This window comes from Gorilla gorilla, chromosome 7, assembly GCF_029281585.2.
Source record: "Gorilla gorilla gorilla isolate KB3781 chromosome 7, NHGRI_mGorGor1-v2.1_pri, whole genome shotgun sequence".
Lineage (NCBI taxonomy): Eukaryota > Metazoa > Chordata > Mammalia > Primates > Hominidae > Gorilla > Gorilla gorilla.
The window spans coordinates 115,450,566-115,466,600 of NC_073231.2; the positions used below are offsets into that span (position 1 = coordinate 115,450,566).

At 42.2% G+C, this 16,035-nt stretch overlaps 1 protein-coding gene across 12 annotated transcripts in view; it reads right to left on the reverse strand.

Annotated features, from left to right (window-relative positions):
- The window catches only part of SYBU (syntabulin), a 117,233-nt gene that overhangs the window by 59,321 nt on the left and 41,877 nt on the right, over positions 1-16,035 (reverse strand). The window contains exons 1-4 of one of the 12 annotated variants that reach the window (XM_031013901.3): positions 14,914-15,227; positions 12,021-12,141; positions 10,764-10,844; positions 8,853-9,054 (exon numbers count right to left, since the gene is read on the reverse strand). The exons of 1 other annotated variant lie outside the window; for it this stretch is intronic. In XM_031013901.3, coding sequence (XP_030869761.2) covers positions 8,853-9,054; positions 10,764-10,787 — 226 coding nt within the window. In that variant the 5' untranslated portion in view covers positions 10,788-10,844; positions 12,021-12,141; positions 14,914-15,227. Of the gene's footprint in view, positions 1-8,852; positions 9,058-10,763; positions 11,068-11,429; positions 11,991-12,020; positions 12,142-14,913; positions 15,228-16,035 lie in introns of those variants that run through there. 10 more of the 12 variants (XM_031013897.3, XM_055347985.2, XM_031013898.3 and 7 more) reach the window with 10 other exon arrangements.

A 16,035-nucleotide genomic window follows, 5' to 3' on the forward strand; every position in this document is an offset into this window, starting at 1 on the left:
TCCCAAGTAGCTGGAATTACAGGTGTGTGCCACCACACCCAGCTAATTTTTGCATTTTTTGTAGAGATGGAGTTTCATGATGTTGGCCAGGGTGATCTCTAACTCCTGGCCTCAAGTGACCTGCCAGCCTCGGCTTCCCAAAGTGCTGGGATTACAGGTATGAGCCACTGCAACTGGATATAATTACCTTTTAGATTGTAATCTAGGCTGTTCGTTTTTCTGATGGTTTTTGTGACTGAAAAATAACAATTAGAGAAGACAGCACTCCTCACTGCTCCCTAAATATTCCCTGCGCTTTTAAGACTCTGCTTTTACCCACATTGATCTCTCTTTTTGCCATTTTATGCTTTGCTTCTCAAGCTCCTACACAACCTTCAAAACCTTGCTTATGTGCCAGCTCTTGAGTGGGGCATTTTCTGGTTTCTTAGCAAAGAAATCTCTCTTCTAGGTGCCCACAACACTGGAGTCATGGTTCTATTGTGGAGCTTACTCTTTTTGACATTTAGAGATCCTAAACTCTTCAGGAAAGGAATGTTTTCTTCGTCTAACCAAGCTATTTAATAGAGTACTGAGTACTTTTCTAGTTGTTTTATTTCCCCAACTACCAAGATAGTGCCATGCTCTCAATATATTTTATAAATGAGAGAATTATTCACTTGTTCTGTTCTCATAATTATAATTTCTACCAAATTCCAACAAATGCTTACTAAGCAAATGCTAGGAGTGCAGGGGACTATATTGTTCCTGCCTTCATAGGGTTTACAGTCTTGGGGAGTCAGGTAACCAAATAAGAAATTTTAAAACTAGGCTGGGCATGGTGGCTCGTGCCTGTAATCCCAGCACTTTGGGAGGCCAAAGCAAGCAAGCAAGCAAGAAATTTTAAAACCAGATAATGTGGAAAGCATAAAGATGGGGGCACCTAACCTGGACATTGAAATTAATCCTTCAGCTTCTTACTCTGATCTATAAATATACTTATTTGTAGTCACATCCAGTCTTATTTCTTTTCTTCTAATTTATGTATCTTTTTTGGTCTACCTCGGTCTTGTTAATACTTCTGCACTATTGTTATTATCTTTCTCTCCCTCAGTCTCTCTGTTTTATTCTTTGCTGTTTACTTCTCAGTTCAAAAACTTTATCAAATACCTGCCACTTGATAAACACCTGATTTTCACTGTAAATGCAATATTTGTTTTTATTCTATTATCTGTTCCCCATCCCAGTTAAACCCTTTAAAAAAGTTGTCTATACTTTGTTACCTCTCACTCATGTCCCAGTTGATGAGAGGTTGATACATCCCATCTCTTGCTCACCACCAATTTGCTGCAACTGTTTCTGCTGCAGCTGTTTCTGCTGAAGATGACTGATAACCTAATGGTCTGATCCTTGAGCACTGTTTAATGCACATTTTACTTAATCTTGCGGTGATACCTAAACCTCTTGGCTACTTACTTCTTGAAACTCTTTTCCTTTGGAAGTGGAGACATTGTCACACCTGGGTCTCATGCTTTATTCCTGAATGTTCATTCTCAGGTGTCTTCATTTCCTTTTCCTGCCTCCTCTTGCTATACTTCAGAGTCCTTCTCCTAGTCCTCTAATTTTCTTCCCCATGCACTCCCCACTAGTAATATTATCAAAACCCTCCACTTCTGCTGGTCACCATCTTAGAATTTTCTTTAGGGCTCCAGACTTTTGTCTAAAATTCAACAAAGCTTAAAATGAACTAACTAACTTGACTCCCTGCCCTTCTCCCCAATCCTGCTATTCCATATTATTCATTCAGTGGAGATTTAGACACAATCCTTCCCCTTCACCTTCCATTTGCAATTGGTGTCTAGACCCATCTGTTCTAGCCCCAAATCTCACACATGTCATTTATCAGTTCTTCACTTAGACTGCAGCAGTGTCCTTCAAAGCAGGCAGACTCCAGTCACTCCTGCCCCCTCCCTGTCCAACACAGAAATAGGAAGACTTTCTAAATTATAAATTTGATCATAACACTTCCTTGCTGAAAACCCTCCACTGGCTCTGCAAGATCTTTAGAAATTGCAAAATAGTAGCCCATGATCCATATTCACCTATGTACACATGCTATTTGTCCCACAGAATTTAAAAGCTGAATTTTTAAAATTCAGAATATGTTTCGTGATGGCACACTTATCCAGTTCTAGAGTTCTCTCTGTTGTCTTCTATCCAGGTGGCCTCACTCTTTACATTACTTGCCTAGTTCCTGTATGGACCCTTGAGCTCATGGAAGAAGTTCTGAGCATGGCATAGGAAGTCTTGCATAACCTGACCTGCCTGCCTTTCTGTCTCATTTCATGCTTTTAACTCAAATTTGCTGATGCCAAGGCTCATGTTTATCTACTACACCGCATTAATTAATGTTACTTCTTTTCTTCCTTGGGCTTATGAAATGTGAGAAGCCAATGCAAATAAGACATGGAACAACAAACTCAAATTACAAGGTAGGAGTGTATATGGGGTGGGTGTGAATGAAAGGGACTGGGACACAGGTGAGTAAAAGTAGTACTGTGGGAATCCCATCCAGATGGGATAATTTGTTACCCCATTTATTTCAGTGTCAGGGTTAAGGCAGTAAAACAACTGATTTTTCTAATCCCTGTGTATCATTCATTTTTGTAGCCTAAGCACAATTCCTGATCCTTTGTAGGCATTTAAAGATGCTTACTGAATAAACATGTTTTGGTGAAGGCTTGCAAAAGGCTGAATGTCCTATCACTTCCAGGCCTCAGCTTCTTTTCTTTCTGCCTCCTTCAGTGTATCTACTGGATGTTCAGGGTATACTCTTGGTATCAGTATATCCCCGTTCAGCGTAACCCCAAATCATCCCAATATCACAAAAAGAATATGCAAAATAGTAAAAAGTATAGATATAGTAAATTCAGAAAGAGGATAAATAGGAAAATAAAAAAGGAAATTCTTTCTCCTCCTCCTTACTTTGCTACCATCTGAACACAAGTTAAACCTATTATGTAGACATAAATAATATTATGGCTAAGACTAATGACATGGGACCAGTAAATATAGAGTCAGCAACTACAATTTCCAGGGACTGCGGAGGCATCCTTCCACATCCACCTTGCCCCATGGTCATTGGTTTAAACAGCCTGGCTGGCCACCATTTCTACCATCTTTGATCCTTATTCATCTTGTGATGCTACTTTGGGCATACTCCTCATACTCTTCATACCAAATCCCCAAATACACACAGACCACAAAGAAGTGAGGCTCAGCCTTCAGTGTGCACAAGAGTTATCTGGAAAGCCTGTAAAATGCAGATTCCTGAGCCCTTTCATTTCAAGACAATAGTTTTGGGGTGAGGCCATTGTATCTGAATTTTAAACAAGTTTTACTGAGGATTCAAAAGTAGGCAAACACCATACTCTAAAATTGGAAAACATTCTCATAAAGACAGGTGTTTTAGAACTTGAAAGATTTTCAGGTTAAGTACCTTAATTTGCTTTCAGACATAGTCCAATTCCATCATGTTTACTTTTCACCATTCCTACTGCTAAGAATTGTTGATTAAATGGCAAAAATTTTGCTCTTGGAAAATTGCAGTTATCACATTCTCAAAGAAATACTGCCTATATGCCTTTCGTTTATAATCTATTTCATTAGGTACATGCTTCTGTGGTGAGGCTGCTAAGCATTTGAAATATTTATTATACTACATTTCCTAGGTCTCATTAAAGTGATACTAAATTGATAGGGTCTTTTTTTTAAATTCACAGCAGGGTAGCAGTCATTCAACTGTAGTATAATTTGGAATTGCAGCTCACTTCACTTTAAGCAGTTCATCTCAGTTCTAATCATTATGTTCAGAGCTTCACTCTATCCAGATGCCAAGTTTCCCCAACTGTACAAAAGCACAGGAGAAATATTTCTGTTTGGCAAGGCCTGGCAAATTTTTGTAGGCGTTGTCATGCCTCAACAGGGCACCAGTCAGGTTATAATTTGCTTTAATTGCTTGTGCCACAAACAGCAACAATGATTACCTCTAGGTCATTGGCACTCAAAGAAAGATTTCTTCCCAGCTACTGTAAATAACAAAATACTTTCTGCAAACACCTTACTTGGGATTAGACTGCAAAGAATCTCAGATTTTGACCATTTAAAAAAATTGACCTGGTACATGTATTTAATGCGTTAAGTTGCACACTTGCCTGTGTATCTGTGTGTGCACATTAGAAACATGAAAATAACTCAGATAAATTACTGTTCTCCCATAAAACAACTAGTCTTCTATCTGCATAATTTGTTCCACCTGCTATGTTTACAAGGCGCCCCAAGGAGAACTAGCTTAAAAGCCAGCAATCCATCTGCCTCTCAGTTCTAAGGGGGTAATTATTGCCTCAACTAAGCAAAGAGGAATGCACAGCACGCTGCTAACCATGTCAGGTGACTGATGTATGTGCCTGACACACTCACCCAGGTCATCGGCTTTTCTAATAGTGGCTGGGGTCATGGTACAGTTACAAACACAATTCACTACTTACAGAAAAGGGGGAGAAAAATGGATAGAGGCTATATTCAATGGGCCAAACCCAGAACACAAACCAACAATGTGGGCTTTATCACTTCTTGTGTTAAAAACAAGAAACATGGAGGAGAAAAGACAGGTTGACTTTATGCCAAAACACTGGTTTAAACAAACAAACAAACAAAAAACTTTTTTTTTTTAAAGGGGACAGGAAAGGAGATGTTTTGTTTCTATTAACTTCCTATTAACTGTACTTCCTTATGTATTTTTAAAATAAAGCATTAATTAATATTTATTAATAATGTACAATGTTCTACTTGCTGTGCACATAAAATAGGGCCTGACCTCTAATACTGTATAAACTTAACTGTCTCCAACTAAGGTCATAGTGACCAAGACTGAGTACAAACTGTGAGGAATACTGTTTGAAGACTAGAATGATGTCCAAGCACAAAAACACTCATGTGCTGATGAAATGCACAAAACACATGCAGATCTTCAAAGAAATTCCGCTAAGAAGAAGCGATTAAAAAAAAAAAAAGCAAAGCTCTTTGGGGACACACCCCAAATGAATTGCAAAAGGTCACACGCAGCTTCTTCCCTCTGAAATGAGGCAGAGACAACATACAAATTAGCATATAGAATATCAAGTCATTAAATGTTCCTTGCCAAAGCTCCCATGGGAAAGCAAGAGGGAGGCAGTGGAGTGCGGAGGGAAAACAGAAAGTGGGTAGAAACGGACAGATCACTTTGGAAATATTTCTATTCTTTTCATTTCACAGGTCAGTAAAATTATAAGAAAAACTTGAGGGTGGAGTAGAGAAAACATCAACATTGAGTTGACATTTATTTTGCTGAAGTATAGCTACCATCAACTATCACGAATTTTTGTTTCATTACAAATGATAGAAAAGCCAGATTCTCAAAATAAAGGATAATTCTTTGTATTAAATAAATGTTTATGAAGCTCATTACATTATCTTTTAAAAAAAATAAAAATTTTAGAACATATGATGCTTTTCATAATTAATGCTTTTGATATAGATTTGAGGAAAGTCTCCAGTTTGCAGTTCTGAAAATGTAATTTTCAAATTAAATTTCATTGCATTTGAGGTGACACCTTCCTCTATAATTTCATTACCAGATTGTAAGAATTCCCTTAACTAGGCATGGCCCCTTTTACATGAGTGAATGTGATGATTTATAAAGAAGAGAAGCTAATACAGGAGGATTACTGGAAGGTTGTGAAGCTATGATGACAATAGATCCCTCTAAATTATTTTAGCTTTGTTCTAGTAAAGGATGGTATTTTTTAATATTTGTATGCACCTTGTTCTCTGACTTAACTGCTGTGATTAAACAACGAACACACCTTCTGGCCTCAGTGTTGGAGTGGCTGGATTAAAACGAGCGATTTCCCCCTGCTGGTTGGACATGTCTTACATTCTCTATCTCACTGCCTCCAGCATTAACACTCCCCGTAGTACCAAACCCATTTATTTTCCACCCACCAACCGGCCTCCTAAAGCATCATTAACATGCCCCCAAAGGCCTTGCTGCTGTCAATTTTAGCCTACACAGCACTCAAAAGCCTTTGTGGGGTTTATCAGAGTTCTGTAGGAAAGGAAGAGAAAGGCATTAGACTCAAACCTTGGGGAACTGACAACACAGGAAGATGAAGAGAGATGAGGGAGAGGCCCAGGAATGGAGGAAATCCTATCTGCAGGCAGGGTGCAAGGCTCAAGATTGAAAGGTTGTTCAGAGACACCCATAATTATATGCTTCTGCCACTCAATTTTCATCTAGTTAATGGCAAAAAGATCAATATCTACTTTCGATTTTCATGTACAGCCTTATAGCCTTAGCCAGAGACAGGTCTCCTAGGAAGGAGGATGATTCAGGAAGTGGGTCCGGGGAAGAATGATTCATAACCAAAATCAATAATCATATTGGTTTGCCTTCATATTTTCTAAAATATATTTGGGGTTTTCCTTTTTTTGTTGTTTTGAACAATTTTTTTCTTTTTTTCTGATAACACTACTTACCCTGAAATCCCTCACAGAGGAATTGATTACAGGGAGAGAATACCAGGAATAAATGTGGAACTGAGTTATGTACACAAAGCTCTGTCAGTTTGAAATGACGTGCCCAGAGTTCATCCACATCCACCAGAGTGAGCTCTGGGCTCCAAAACAGAGTTAAAGTAAACAGCATTACATTCTGCAAATACGACTCTAGATTCTAGGAATACTAACTGTGATAGCTTCTCAGTTATCCTTTTGTTTTCTTCTTGGGGGAATAGTAGGCAAAGCAGCAGTGGGTTTCCATCTTAAACTAGATTCATGTGATTCAAATATAAAGAAATAAGTTTTAAAACATAATATTTTGATAGGGTTTTTTTTCAGAATCAAGCAGACGATTTGAGTTAGTTAGCAAAAAAAAAAAAAAAAAAAAGTAGGCAGTGCAGAATTTCCAACATACAACTTATGCAGAGGACAGAATAACTTTGTGGAAGTATGTAATAAATCCAAAGCTGCATTTATAAAATCCTTGAAAAATGTAGCTCTGAGCCCTAAATGCAGAGGAATGTTAGGTCCTGCTAAATTAGAGCATTAATCATAGCATCCTGATTCACGTGTTTCTTCTCATACATGTGTTAATCTTCAAGTTCCATGTTCCCTAAATAAGTTCTAAAACATTATCCACTGTGAAACATTCCTCACTAGTCATAAGACAGTCACTCCTTTAAATTTTACCCAAATTCCTAATACTTCTCAAGTAAGTCCTTCTAAGTCATGTGCTTCAATGGGAATAAAAAGCTCTGTCAAGTGATAATGGTGGCACCTTCAGGAACTATCAAGAGATTTGTGCCCTTACCAAACATGCTCACAACTTTAAGGAAACTTTCTTAATCACATGCCCAAACTGACATCCATAGTTCCTTGTGTTAAGAACCATCATTTATTAAGCACTTCTGTAAGCCAGGTACTGTGCTAGGTGAACATTTAGGTACTGGTCTCATTCAACTTCACAGCCACTCTACAAGGCAAGTATTATAATCTCACTTTATGGATGTAACAACTGAGGCTTAAGGAGGTTAAGCAACTTGCTGAAGGTCACACAGTATGTAAGTGGTGAAAGGGCCAGGGATTCCAGCCCTTCAGGCTTGACAGATCACAAAGCCTGGGCTCTTCCCTACTAAACCATAAGGCCAGGCCAGCCTTGGGCTATGACTCTCCTTGATCTTGACCTCATTTAATAGGAATTGCTTTATCTTTGGGGAATTTTATAATTAGAGGTACACAGGCTTCTAGAGGTTGCTAGTATAAAATTCAATCCAATATTTTTTCTACATTTAACAAAGGAATGCATCTTTAAAAACAGTCATAGAATGGCAGTCATTAAAAGATCAGGAATGGACAGATGCTGGAGAGGATGTGGAGAAATAGGAACGTTTTTACACTGTTGGTGGGAGTGTAAATTAGTTCAGCCATTGTGGAAGGCAGTGTGGTGATTCCTCAAGGATCTAGAACCAGAAATACCATTTGACCCAGCAATCCCATTACTGGGTATATATCCAAAGAATTATAAATCATTCCACTATAAAGACACATGGACAGGTATGTTTATTGCAGCACTGTTCACAATAGCAAAGACTTGGAACCAACCCAAATGCCCATCAATGATAGACTGGATAAAGAAAATGTGGCACATATACACCAAGGAATACTATGCAGCCACAGAAAAGGATGAATTCATGTCCTTTGCAGGGACATGGATGAAGCTGGAAACCATCATTCTCAGCAAACTAAACACAGGAACAGAAAACCAAATACCGCATGTTCTCACTCATAAGTGGAAGTTGAACACATGGACACAGGGAGGGGAACATCACATACCAGGGCCTGTCAGGGGGTGGGGGGCTAGGAGAGGGATAGCATTAGGAGAAATACCTAATGTAGATGATGGGTTGATGGGTGCAGCAAACCACCATGGCATGTGTATACTTATGTAACAAACCTGCACGTTCTGCACGTGTATCCCAGAACTTAAAGTATAATAAAACAAAGGAAAAAAAGTCATAGAAACAAGAAGTTAGATTTTACATTCAAAATTATAAGCTAGAATAACATATGAAAATTCAGGTGTGAGATTCCAATAAACTGAACTATATGAAACTGCTGTGTTTGTAGGTCACAACAGCCAGAAATGTACCACCTTCCACAATTCATCCTAATAGTAGAAGTGTAGTTCTAGGCTATAAGGGACCCAGTATGGGCCCATTCACAATGCACCTGCAGGGCACACGCTTCACGCCTCTGGTGGCCTCCCGAGGGTACTGTACCTGAGCAGAAGCTGTTGCTGCTAACGGTCCTCGCTGAGCGCCCAGAGCTGCTGGGGTTGAACTCTCTGCTCTCTTCCTCAGAGAAAGGAGACTCAGAGGCTGGGGACACTTTGTGCTGTTGTTGGGGCATATGGGGCCGAAGAATCAACCGGGGAATTCGGCTTCGAGAAATCTCCTTGTCATGATGCTGCACTCTGTGCTCCTTCTCAAAATTGGACATCAAAAAAGAAAACAAAAGGAAACGCGTTTCCCTCTCTTAACTCCTGTCGGTTCCTTCAAGGATCAATTTCTAAGAAATCACATTTCTGAGTATTGAGTCTTCACAGAGTAGTCCTTCTTATCTCAGTTGCTGAAATGAGCTTCAAAACTCTTCCACTGAGCTAACCTTTCTAATCTACTGAATAGCACATGTCTGTGTGGCACATACACACACACACACACACCACACATATACACACCTCCACTCACTAGCTGGAAGGCCATCCTACTTCCCTATGCTGGTCCTGACTCACCTTCCCACCCTGACTTCTATCACATTCAAGCTTCTGCCTCCCAAAGGCTCTTTATTAACACCACACTCTGGCTTACTTGATAGCCTTCAGACTTCCATTTTGCTTTCCCTAAATTAGCTGTGACAGTCTGACTTGTTTTCTTGTCTCCTCACAAAGTTGAACCCTATACCTGGAACAGTTATTTCCTGATAGCTCACACACAATTATCTTTAAAATCCCTCCTCTTCTGGACAGGATCTTAATTATTCGTTAATATCCTGGTACACAAGGCTTGTTGCCAACAGAAAAGCAAACACAAATCCGATACTCGGGAAGATGGCTCCACCTTTTACATCATCTTTAATTTTTGTTTTCCTTACAGGACATCCATAAGAAGAGATTTTTCTTTCTCCTTAAAAACGCAGCATGAAGTACCCTGCCATGTCGTGGTTTTAAAAATGCATAACAGTAATATTTTCACAATGTTTTCCAACTTATAAAGTGCTTTTCCAACCATTTTCTCATTTGATCTTTACACACCAGACTGTACATAGAGAGGACACCAATGAATGTCCCTATTTTCAGATGAGGAAACAGGCTAAATGGGGTAGAGATGCTTAGGCAATTCTGCACACCATGCCAGAAGTAGAACGAAATTCAAATCCAGTGCTTTGCAGGGTCACCACCACCCTGCCTTATGAAAATGGATTCCTAGGAGGAGCGTTTTGCAAAAATTCCACTGCTTCCTCCAACCTCTGCCACTGAAAGGGACTCTTTGGCTTAGGTAACAAACACCCTTTCGAAACATGACCTACTGTTCCTTCCACCGGCTTACCAGGAAGGGTCACGGCCAAAATAAACACCTCTGCGAGGCCGGCACATGGCATAAATTGAAGGGTAAACCTCAGCAATGGGGAACTTCGGAGGGCCCTCAGGCATCCACTCTACCCGGGGGCCGCCAGCTGCACGCAGCCTCGGATTCGCCCTGCACATCTGCCGCCCAGCAGGTACCACGCGCCAGCCACTCCGCCGGGCACACCGCAGACCCTGAGCTAAGGCAGGGTCACTGACACGCGGGAGTCCTCATTTCCCAGTCGCGGATGCATCAAATTCCTTTCATTCACATCACACACACAGGACATCAACTGAAAGCTACACCCCACAGTCCCAGTTTCAGGAGGTGGGATTAACCCTCCAATCATGTCATTCTCCAAAATCTATTCCTCCAGTACCACCTCCCCATCTCCTGGATCTCAACTCCTAAGCAATGCCTCCTGCCTTCTCCAGACCCCACCACCACCTCTTCCACCTTTCCCCAGACTCTAAACGTCACCCCTCCAGCTCTCATCCCGCCCGCTTCTCGCCCCGCAGTGCCCGCCTTCCCCGCCCTCCAGTGCCCGCACTGCCCCGCGCTCCTTACCTTGCTCTCGCGGAGGGGCCCCATCGCGCCGCTGCCCGCCGGCTCCTCGCGCCGCCGCTGCCGCCGTCCAGGAGGAGGCACCTGCGAGCACGGAGCGAGGAGACTGCGCTGAGCCGGCGCGGGCTGCGGGCGGCGGCTCTTGGTGAGGCTCCAACGCGCCGCCGCCGCCACTGCCGCCGATTGCTCTGGGATCCGAGGGCACGCCCGACCCCGCCCCGGCCGGACACGTGGTGCCGCAGTCGCTAGAGGCAGCTCCTGGGGCGCCTCCCACGCCCTCCCTCACCTGCGGCCTTCGGGGCAACTCGACCGCGCCTGGGCGCGCCCCACCCGCCCGATTTCGCCACGGCACTCCGCGCCCCCCGAGCCAGAGCCCGTGTCCCTCCCTCTCCAAGGAGCTCGGCCAGGTGTAGGCAGGCTGCGGCTAGCAGCATCTCCAGCCCAGGGGTGACCCCACCCTCTTTTTTTTTTTTTTTTTTTTTTTGCACTTGATCTCAGGTTTGAAGGGGGTGGCGTTGGATGGAGTGACTGAGAAAAGCTGCGACATCACAGAGAGACAAAATAGAGAAAGTTTTCCCCTGGCCACCCCTCCTTGGCCTCCAGGTCTTAAGTCAGCCTACAGCTCCCCACAACTGCCTCGCCCGAGAGCTGCAGAGATCCCTCTCATACCGGAGCCCAGCCAAGCCAGTGCGGCAGGACTGACACAGCCTCTGGGTTCTGGGATCTGAAAGGCTGCGATGGATTCTACTTGGAAGGGGTTGCATCAGAAAGGCCTTCAGTGGTCAGCGCAGCTCCCTCCGGCTTGGAGAAGCCAGGCTGCTATGTAGCCAGAGAACAGCCTTTTCCCCAGCGCTGCCCTGCAGCTGCCCTGCTCCAGGAAGTAGCTCCAACACACTGCTAAGGGAAGAGCACTGGAATTGAACTCAGAAAAACGAGTTCAAGCCAGCACTCCAATCGGTCCCTTCAGCCTGAGTGCCTTTATGCCTAAAGTTTTTGTTGTTGTTTCGTTTTTTTTTTTTTTTTCCGTTGCTGTTGAAACCGCATCTCGTTCTGTGGCCCAGGCTGTAGTACAGTGGCGCGATCAGGGCTCACTGCAACCTCTAACTCCTGGGATCAAGGGATCATCCCGTCTAGGCCTCTCAAAGTGCTCGAATTACATGCGGATGCCATTGCATGCGTGGCCTACGCCTACGGTTCTTGACCCTTCTGAACTTCAAATTTACCCTTGTTAAATTGAGGGATAATAATAGTGATACCTACCTCTAGGATAGCTGTGAGGATTAGGTGAGGAAAACAAACAGCTCTATCCAGCTGATTGAACAGAACTTTCCAAAGGGCAGCTAAGTCAGGTCCAGATGATCCAGTCAATATTTGTTGATGCCTTTTACATGACAGGCAGAAAAAGCATTTGTGATGCACACAAATTTGTTTAAGAAAGCTCGAAAATCTGTCCAACTGGGGACTTAGAATAGGGTACATCAGCTGGGCCAAGGGCCTTGATTTATTACAAGTGCTACCCTTAAATCTTATCTGGTGGTGGAATTCACCATGTATAATGACTTATATACCCTTTATTCAGAATTGGAGAATATTCCAAGCAGCAGTGCAACAGGTGAACTCTGATCCTTATGCACCAGCGTCCTACATAGGAGGACTGTGCTCCTCGAAAACTGAGGGTCATTGTCCCCTTTCGTCCATCCTCCAAACAGCATTTCTGAGTCCTCAACTCTCAAGCCTAAGAATATATGTTGTGAGTCTAGAGAGAGCCTGAAGCCAGAGGATTAGTGGAATCAATTTCCCTTCTTCCTATAACTCCAAAAGAGAGCTTCCTCCATAAATCTTCATGCCTTTTCAATCTACTTAGCTCTCTCAAGCAGTGAGGTTGGTAATTTTAGGATTCTTTATTTGGGAAGAAGAGGTGATTAATTCATACTTTCTACACCCACAGCTGTTTCAAATACGGACCTCAGGAAAGTGATGGTCCAGGATGATTCATACAACTTGTTATTCCTAAAATTATGAGCCTGGGATCATATACTGTGAGATAAGAACAAACTTTTAAAGTTAATGGATGCTTCTGAGTTCCCTACTTAGAATTGAGAATTGACACTGGGGACCTAATAGCAGAAACACCCTCCACTGAGGTAGCCAAGTCAGAACCTCAGTGTCATTGTGGACTTTTTTCTCTCACTCACCTGACCCACACATAGCATAAACCACCAAGTGATCTCTGTGCCACCCAAGTAATAACCGTCTTGAATCTGATTACTTCTGTCCACTATTTGTCTCCATTATCTTCGTGTAGAGTGTAAACCGCAGTCACCCTAGATTATTGCAATAGTGGTCTAACTCAAGGTCTCTTGCTTTCAGCCTTGCCTCTTATTCCTTTCTCTCCAATCAGTGTTTCCATTTTTCCACAAGACTTTATGAAAAGCTAAATCAAGTCATGCTTCTCCGTGAAAACTCATTAATGATTTCCTGATTGTCCTCCAGGTAATACTGAAACTCCTTAATGTGGCACACAAGGCTTTCCTGATCTGGCCACCTTGTTTACCTCTCCGATCTCATTTCTTGCCACTCCTCTCTTTTGTAGATACTCCCTCCCCTCCCTAACCTGTCCCTTTGGTCCCTGCCACTCTTCCCTTACATACAAATGGATACTGCTCAAACTGTAGCACTTTCAGTTCTTGGAGGTGGAGGTTTTGTATTCTCTTTTTCCTCGAGACTGCTGCACCTGCCTCTGTTTAGAACATTTCTTGCACTACATCCACCTATCCTCCTCAACTCTTAAAGATACACTAAGTTTCATTTTAGACAGCTTCTTCCAGGAAACCTCCCCTGATGATTCCAGGACACTTATTTTTACCCCCAAGAGAGCTGTTATGATCTCCTCAGAATTCCCCATTTACTTGTTTGTTTTCACCGAAGCTTGTAGGCAGTGCCTAGTACAATTCCTGTTATACAGTAGACACTCAATACATAACTGTCAAATGAATTAATGCCTGAATGAGTGAATTCTATAACCCCATAAGGGGCCCATCAGTGCAAGATAAAGAACATAGATACAACTTGTTTTGAAAATGATTCAGATAAAGCTGCCTCCACAATGTATTTGTATCTGATGATTGGGTGTGTGCCTAAAAAATCCAACATGTGTTCAGTGACAGCTTTTACTGCAGAAGTGCAGGCACTGAGAGGCTGTGCAGTAGCCTTGCTGTCACCATAGCAACCTAGCAGAGGGAAAGGCTGATGATTTAGTGTTCAGATGCCTCTTAGCTCTGTACTTTTGGAACCCAAGCCTGTTTTTCCACTGTTCTAAAAGGCAAGTTTTACCGATGATAATATCTATGCCGCCTTAATTTCATTCAAGTGTTTCTCATGTCATTAGAAGAAATGTCTTGTAACATTTGGATTATACCATCAAAGAGATATAATCTAATACAGCATAATATGGTCTTCTTTCCCCTGCTTTAAAATAGTCTTATGCATCATTTTCATTTTTTACTTAAAGACTTACTTTATGGTCTTGTTTTATCACCTTTTGTCTTCTTTAAAAATTAATGTATTTCTGGCTTTTAGAAAATATCAATTGCTTTAGGATTTAACCTTGAAAGATTATAAATAATATAAAATAATATATATAATAATATATATAAAATTATATATAAAATAATATATATAATATATATAATTATATATATAATTATATATATATTATATATATAATAATATATATATATTATATATATATCTCTCTCCTGGCAAAGCACAGGAGGGATAGGGTATTATAGACTGGGAAGGAAGGTAATGTCTTTATATAATTATTCCCTCAAATCCGGGATAAGTTATTTGATTGTTTATGTGAAATTTGTAATTAAATGATTCCTACCTTTCTTATGCACAAAACTTTATATTTTCAGGACTCTTTCACATATATAATTTTATTTGAGCCTCACAAAAATCCCGTGAGGTACATGTGGCCAATCTCTGAGACCAGATAACTGAAAAAGCATAGATTTTTATTAATAGGAATCCCCTAGACTGCAAACTTCACAGAGAAGACAATACAAATGCACTGCTGAAAAGAAAACGCCTGCACCAAACAACCCAGACACATCACGGTCCCTCACATTCACTCTTCCTCGCATCTCACCTGTGTATGCAGGGGGCTTTCTTGGGCTCAATCAGGGCTGACAAAGCACCATCTCCTAATCCTATCAGCTGTGTGAGCAAGAGCTGCCGTCTCTCTCGGTGACCTAATGTTGGGTGATCTGCACAGCAACAAGGAGCAGCTGACGTGCTTCACAACACGTCACGAAGGAAAGAAGCTGCATTCTGGGGCACCATGAGATTTTTTTGTGTGTGTGGTGGGGTGGGGTGGAGACCCATATTTTTCTTACCAGGGAGAGAGCTGCCTGTTTTCCCATAAGAGCATGTGTGATTGATCAACCCTCCTCCTTTTTTTTTTTTTTTGGAGACAGAGTCTCACTCTGTCGCCAGGCTGGAGTGCAGTGTGGTGCGATCTCAGCTCACTGCAACCTCCGCCTCCTGGGTTCAAGCTATTCTCCTGCCAGAGCCTCCTGAGTAGCTGGGACTACAGGCGCGCACCACCACACCAGCTAATTTTCGTTATTTTAAGTAGAGATGGGGGTTTCACCATGTTGGCCAGGATGGTCTCCATCTCCTGACCTCGTGATCCGCCCGCCTCGGCCTCCCAAAGTGCCGGGGTTACAGGCATTAGCCACCGCGCCCAGCCCAACCCTCGTCTTAATGTATGTGTGTTATCATTACTATAGGTTGAGGTACTTTGATGCTGTAAAACTGAAATGACTAGAATTGCACAAGATCACTCCCCCAGGAGGTGGCCTAGAGGTGCTTGGAGCAGAGAGGGCAGTGGGTAACCTGAGGCAGGCCATGCTTGAACATTCATTGGGCTCAGAATGTGTCAATTATCTCTGCCCAACAAACGAGTGTTCAGTCAGAGTATTCTCTCAGTGAAGAACAGAAATTAAGGGCAAGTCCAGGGGAAGAGGCAGAGGTTGGGGGCTTGGAACGTTGAAGGATGGTAAGGGTCTAATCCTCTGATGCCTTATGGGAGAGCAGACATGAGATAGCCTCCCCCAAAATGGCTTTTTGTTTGTGGCCTTTGGTTCATCTTTGAAAATAGGGTAGGATATTTGTCAAAAACACAGGCACGGTGATTGCATTAAACAAAATGGGGACACGTTGTTGGACAAGTAGGTGTACACTTATTAGGACAATGAATCAGAATGAT